At 36.2% G+C, this 7500-nt stretch overlaps 1 protein-coding gene across 1 annotated transcript in view; it reads left to right on the top strand.

Moving 5' to 3' along the window:
* Window positions 1–7500, top strand: part of LOC122247853 (inter-alpha-trypsin inhibitor heavy chain H3) — an 88952-nt gene that overhangs the window by 57829 nt on the left and 23623 nt on the right. Inside the window, exons 3-4 of the mRNA XM_043007500.2 lie at window positions 1826–1995; window positions 3091–3195. Coding sequence (XP_042863434.2) covers window positions 1826–1995; window positions 3091–3195 — 275 coding nt within the window. The remainder of the gene's footprint in view (window positions 1–1825; window positions 1996–3090; window positions 3196–7500) is intronic.

The following is a 7500-nucleotide window of genomic DNA, read 5'->3' as shown; positions in this document are numbered from 1 at the left end:
TCTCTTTCTCTCTCTCTTCTCTGTCTCTCTCTCTCTCTCTTTTTCTCTCCTCTTTCTCTCACTCTCTCTCTCCTCTCTATCTCTCTCTCTCCTCCTTCTCTTACTCTATCTCTCTCTCCTTCTATATCTCTTTTCCTTTCTCTTTTTTTCTCTCTCTCTCCATCTCTCATTTTCTCTCCTTCTCTTTCTCTCTCTCTCCTCTCTCTCTCTCTCTCTCTCTCTCTCTCTCTCTCTCTCTCTCTCTCTCTCTCTCCCCTCCTTCTCTCTCTCTCTCTCTCTCTCTCTCTCTCTCTCTCTCTCTCTCTGATTACCCGGAGGTTGTGACACCGTGGTGACCCTGTGAGTCACGGTGCTATTCCATGCCAGTGCCAGCCGAGGGGCGGCGCGAGAGCCTGTATGATGTGGCATTCTTGAATAATCTCGGGGGCGTAGGAGTCACATTTGAGAATATCGTATGGCGCAGCACAAAGTCATATTAATAGCAGTGATGATAAGACTGGAAACTGTGGCCAAGAGCAACATTTATAATTATAAATTACGGTCTCGTGATAACTCGTGATAATGTGCTTAAGGAGTTTCAACCGTTGTGATACATGTAACTACAGTTGTGATAGTATTTGCATCGTGAATTGTTGCATCGATTATGGTTGGTGTTTCGATAACAATGTGGATATTGATATTTCAGAAAATTATCGTAATGGTAATTACGATACTAATAAGAACAGGAATGCTGATGGATGCATTGTTATTGTAGATTTTATTTAGGTTATCGAAGCAACCCATGTAATTGTGGTTCTTGCAATACAATAATGACTGTAACATCACTAGCAATTAAGATGAGCTAATTATTAAATATAGATGAGCTAGTTAACACAAGGAAATAAAAATAGACAGTGAAATTATACTCTATCAAATCAAATCCGATGACAATAATTCAAGATCATTTAATTCCTCACATGTACCATCCCCATTTGCACCCAAAAAGGAAATACCACACAAGAGAAACGAAGAAATATAACCGACGTCGAAATATTCCAATTACACACCTATGCGGATGATAAACAAGGAAATAGCCAAGATATTTGAGGGTGGAAGAGACCAAGGGGGCGCTGAAAGATATATATATGGGGTGGTGAAGTGTGGAGGACAGGATATGAGTGCCTCGTGAGAGTCTCCAGTTTATACAGCGAAGGAGAAGGAAAGGGAGGAACAAGTAGATACGAAGAGTGGAGGAGGAATGTTTCGTCGATAATTGGACCAGGTAATCAGTAAAGCTTAGAGTGGAATGGATAGATAAAGACTATATATAGATGGTAAAGAAATACATTAAACTGAAGTAGGGTAACAAATGCTAATTGGTGCTAATTGACGGATAAATAGAAACCAAATGGGCTGGTAAACTGTGCGAAAGAGAATGAGAGGGAGATCCGACAGAGAGCGATCAAAGGAGGAAAAAATGGATACGACCTCGATCGGGTGAGCAGCATGTAACCTTCAAGTCCTTATAGCTAAAGATGAACCAAGAGTGAATGAAATCATTTGCATGAAAGGCAGGCCGGCCGACAGGTACAAATATATATATATATATAGAGAGAGAGAGAGAGAGATTATATATATATATATATATATGTATATTATATATATATTATATATATGTATATACATACATATATATATATATATATATTTATATATATATTGTATATATAGAGAGAGAGGGAGAGAGACAGACAGAAAAAAATAATAGAGTGGCAGAAAAAGACATACATAAATCCACACATACAGAGACCTAACCCCCCTCCCCCCTTCTCCTTCTCCTTTCCAGGTGGACAGCTCAGCGGGCGTGGTGACCAGCTTCAAAGTGGTAAGCCAGATCGAACACCGCTACGCCATCACCCAAGTCACAGCCAAGATGCGCAATGAGAGGAGCGATATGGCGGACATGAAGTTCAGGATGATGCTACCAAAGACAGCCTTCATATCCTCGTTCACGATGTTAGTACCGGCTTCTTGCACGCTGCTGTGACGCATGCATGGCTTTGCTGACTCGCACATGTGGCGGTGGGATCGCGTGTGCGGGTTGGCTTGCCTGGTGGCTGCGCGGCGGGATTTCTTGGGCGGTGGAGGAGGATGTGCCTCGCGGTTTTATTGCTGTGGATTTACCTAATCCCATGCATATGTGTGTATACATATGCATACACACATATATATATATATAGAGAGAGAGAGAGAGAGAGAAATGTGTGTGTATGTATATACTGTATATTTATATATATATATATATATATATATATATATATATATATATATGTATGTATGTATATATATGGATATATGGATATATTTATGCATATGTGTCTATGTATGTATGTATGTATGCATACATACATGCATACATACATACATACATACACATAGAAACACCATATGCATGCATATTTATATGTACGTATATGTGTGTGTGTTTGAGTGTGTGTGTGTGTGTGTGTGTGTGTGTGTGTGTGTGTGTGTGTGTGTGTGTGTGTGTGTTTATGCATGCACACGCACACACACACACACACACAAAGAAACACCACATACATGCTTATTTATATGTACGTATATGTATGTGTGTGTTAATCTGCATTTGTGCGTGAGTGTCTTGTGGTTTTGCGATTCCAGAATTAGAAATAACCAGTTATGATTTCATCGGAATCCCGTCTGGTGAGAAATGCATTAAGAATTCTCATTTCACCATACAGCTTTTTAACCCAGATATGATATCACTAAGCCATGACTAAGCGCCTAGATATTCAATGAAGCAATAGGACTCTTCTGCAAAATACTCCTGAATCGTAAACTCACACAAAAACTAGTTTCCTCATTTACCAAAAAAAGAAAAAAAAGAAAAAAATATGTAGGCGACTCGATCTATTTGAATCCATTATAGCCACAACAAGTCCAAACACCCTTTTGTGAATCCACTTGAACCGAAAAAGGTGGGATCCTCCTGCCAAAGAAGGAATCCAATCCTGTATATTGCGAGTACCTTAATCCGTGGCTTGGAAGGGAGTTAGAAACCCCTTTTTTGACTATCTTTTGTTTCCTTAGCGAGGTGGACGGCGTGAACCTCACCAGCACGATAGGAGAACCTCTGCCGGAGCCCAATTATAACCATGTTGACCGTCGAGAGAGGTCCGCTATGCTCGTGCAAGAGTAAGTATATCGAGTGATTTTATTAAGCTTTAAGAAATGATTTTTTTTTTTTTTTTTTTTTTTTTTTTTTTTTTTGGTATATGTATGTGTATATATATTTTTTCTTTTCTTTCTTTCTTTTTCTTTAAATTATTGTTCGTCTTTTTGTTCTTCGTATTATTATTATCATTATTTTCTTTCCTCCTTCTTCTTCGATTTCTTTGTCTGTTGATTTAACTTTTTCCCTCGATGCTTCTTTGTTTTGTTTTTTTGTTTTGTTTTTCCTCACTTTGTCTTTTACTGTCGCGGTTTTTATTCTCTTGCGTCTTATTTTGCCCTTCGTGAGTTTTTATGCTGATCTTTTCTAGGTTTCGCTTTTGTTGTTGGTATGTTTATTAATTTTATTTATTTTTTCTTTTTTTCTCGTTCATTTTCTTTATTTCTTTTGCTTTCTTTGATATTGCTGATGTTTTATTTGTCTTCAAGTTTGTTATCAAGTTTTCTCTTTCATTCAAGTTTTTTATTTTGGTAAATATATAATGGTTGTCTTTGTTATCTATATTATCATTGCAATAGTTATTATTATCATAGTTGTCTTTGCAATTATTATTATTGTTATTTTCATTTTCATTTTTATTATCATTAATCATTACTTTTGTAGTTATTATTATTGTTATTATAATCATTATTATTATCGATATTATTGATTATTGTTATTATTCATCAACAGTATTTATTATTATTATTATTATTATTATTATTATTTTCATTATTTTACAATAATTACTATACATTCGTTGTTACTGTTACATCATCTCCACAATCATTATCATTATTCATCGTGATTTTGATAGTCATTATTGCTTTTCATCATCATTATCATACCTCATTATCATTACCACCATTACCATCATCACCACAATCTTTATCAATATCATCATTATCCAATCTCTTCCATTCCATTTGGTTAGAATTACCATCTCTTACTAGAAAACTATCCACAAGATAAAGTCCTCAACCTTATGAAATTATTTTTTTAGACTAACATACCCATCATCATCAACATACCCATCGCGGGCAGCCTCTTAAGCGCTTGGATCTTAAGTTATCGATAGTCTTTTGTTTTGATTGTACCTTCGTTCAGTTATGATTGTGGTTTTTCTATTGGCCGTTCCGTTTGATGGGTGTTGTTGATTTTTTGTTATTTTGTTATGCTTTTGTTTTGTTTATTGTGGTTATTATTATTGTTGGTGATTCTGTCTTTATTGTGTTGTTATTATTATTGTTGTTATTGTCACTGTTTTTATTATTATTACTAGTATTATTTTGTTATTTTTGTTGTTATTATTACTTTAATTATTATAACTGTTATCATTCCTGTTACTATAATTACTATTGCTATTATTATTTTCTGTGCTTTATCATTATCAATAATATTGCTGCCATCTATATTTATACTACTAATACTACTACGACTACTACTACTACTGCTAATACTACCATTAGCCCTGTTAAAAAAAAAAAATCAGTCAGTCAATTCCACACACAGAACCTCCATGAACAGGTTCGTCACTTGTTTCCATCCTGTTGCATATCAATCAGGAATCCAACGGGTCAGTCAGCGTCTCCGTCGAATCAAAGCGGAACCTTTGAACACAATGGCTCGTTCAGCAACGCCCTCCAGCTTCAAGCGTTATGCCAAGTGGCGTGTTATTTTCTGCGTATATTGTTTACATGACCTCCTCCCTGTGGCTCCGGGATGGGGCGGGGGAGAGGGTGAGGGAGAGGGGTAGGCAGGGGAGAGAAGGATGTGGGGGAGGGGAGGAAGGGGAAGGAATGAGGGGGAAGGAAGGGGAAGGAAGAGGAGGAGGGGGGTAAAAGAGAGAGAGCGAGAGAGAGAGAGAGAGAGGAAGAGAATCCATCCGCCAGGCTTGGTATCGCATTTAGTTACGGTGTTTACAAAGATCGAGTCCCCGTCAGCACCACGTGGGTAGTTCCGAAGCTTGTGTTAGGCCCGCGGTCTCTTTGCGTGCTACCGTAAGCTGTTCTCTCGTCTTTCTTTCTTTTTTTTTTTAATCCCTTTGCGTGGGAAAGGCAATGTGCCAACTATGTTAATCATAACAATTTACCTACCCCTCTCGCGGGCTTTCGATTGATGATTTGGCTTTTTTTTTAATGACTTTGGGGGTAGGTAATATTTTTTTCTCTCGGCAGCCGTCTAGAAGAAATGGCGCGACTGGGTGGCCGGGTTTATGAGAGATGAAGAAGCCCTTGGGATCCGAAGTGTGTTTTTCGTGAAAGTTAGAAAGTTAGAAAGTTGTTCTGTGTAAAGACAATGGTGATATTAACATCATTCCCAGTTTTGCATACACAGCAAGGTATAAATAAACCAGGTAGACCATGGCTGCCCATGAAGGAGTTTGAAAATTGATGAAAATCGATGAAAAAATTAGAAACTGTAGCTATTGTACTTCATCAGTATAGATTTAAATTTTGCTGTTTAAATAGATTTGTAGCTTCGCCAAATTCATTATATTTGTAGCAAGAATTGTATCTTCAAAGGGGCTTTATTTCAAGTACTCGCTCTAATGGATAAGCATATAATAATGATGATAATGAGGATGATATTAGCATTGATTATAATGATAATGATAGTGGTAATGGTGATATTGATAAAGATAACGATAATAGTAGTAATGATAATAATAATGACAATAGAAATAAATGAATGATAACGATAACGATAGTAGTAGTAATGATAATAATTGTAATAATAATAATAATGATAATAGAAATAGATAAATTATAATGATAACGATAGTAGTAGTAATGATAATAATAATAATGATAATGACAATAAAAATAAATAAATGATAAAGATGACGATAGTAGTAGTAATGATAATAATAATAATAATAATAATGACAATAAAAGTAGTGGTGATAATGATAATAATAATAATAATAATAATAATGACAATATAAATAAATAAATGACCATGATAACAGCCTCCAAAAGGATGAAAGCTAAAAATAACTTTCAAGACTGCCGAGAAAAAATAAAAGAGAAATTCCATACTTAATGTTGCTTGCAGTTGTAACGGCAATGTCTACTGAAAAGGCAGAATGCCCTTTCTCTTAACATGAATATTAATGGCCGCACCAGCCTGTGTATGAGTGAATATGACATATGGAAAATATAAATGTCGGTGCCATGCCAAATAATCCTTAACTTATGAGTAATTAGTAAAGATATTGCTTATGTTGGTGATGATTGCAGACAGTATTTAACGATGATCATAATTATGGCGTTGATGATGATCATGACAATAGTGATAATAGCAATATTGTTAATAATGAAGACGATAATGATGATGATGATGATAATAAAGATGATTTTACTACTACTACTATTGTACTACTATTATTCTTAAAACACTTATCATGAATAACAACGGAATAATAATAATGATAATAATAACAAATAATGATAAATAAAACCAAAAAAGGATAACAACAACAAAAGCTATCAAAACAGCTCATAATCCCGGACAGTTCTGCCATAGATAGCCATAGATAGTCATAGATAGCCATAGATAACTATAGATAGCCATATATAGCCATATGTAGTCATAAATAGCCATATATAGCCATAGATAGCCATATATAACCATAGATAGCCATATGTAATCATAGATAGCCATAGATAGCCATATATAGTCATAGATAGCCATATATAGCCATAGATAGGTGGATAACTGGAGACCCCATTGCGGGCTAGAAGAGCTGTCTTGTTCCGCCCTCGACCATGAGGAGACATGAGGTCAATGACTCTCACGCGGAGGTGGGGGTTGGAGAAGGAGGAGGAGGGCGGGGGGGGAGGGGAGGGGGGTTAGGATCTGCTTTGTTTAGAAGGAAAGGATGTCGGGAGGGAGGGAGGGGTGTGGGCGTAGGGATAGAGGTGTAAAGTTTGTAAACTTTGGCTTGACTAAGGTTGGGATTTTTTCATGAAGGAATTAGCAGCGACGTCATGAGGGATTATGCAAATATTGGATTTATTTTTTACGTCTTTTTTTTCTTTAATTCCTCCTCTTCTATATCTTCTTATTCTTCGTCTTCCTGTTCTTCGATGCTGCAATATACAATTAATTATTATTTACAGTAAATCTTTACTTACTACAGCAATCAACACGATGATATTAGTTTGCTTTCATTTAAAAGTTATTTAGGATCCCTAAGAACACCCCCCCCAACCACCCACCCAGCCTACCCCTGCCCTCCATTTTATCATCAATATTCTTGTCTATGTTCTTTAAAGCGCAGAATT

The sequence above is a fragment of the Penaeus japonicus genome, unplaced genomic scaffold (assembly GCF_977035675.1).
Source record: "Penaeus japonicus unplaced genomic scaffold, GWHDUDI00000001_assembly GWHDUDI00000001, whole genome shotgun sequence".
Classification (NCBI taxonomy): Eukaryota; Metazoa; Arthropoda; class Malacostraca; order Decapoda; family Penaeidae; genus Penaeus; species Penaeus japonicus.
The sequence above is the reverse complement of the archived record's forward strand: the minus strand, read 5'-3'. Positions and strand labels throughout refer to the sequence as shown.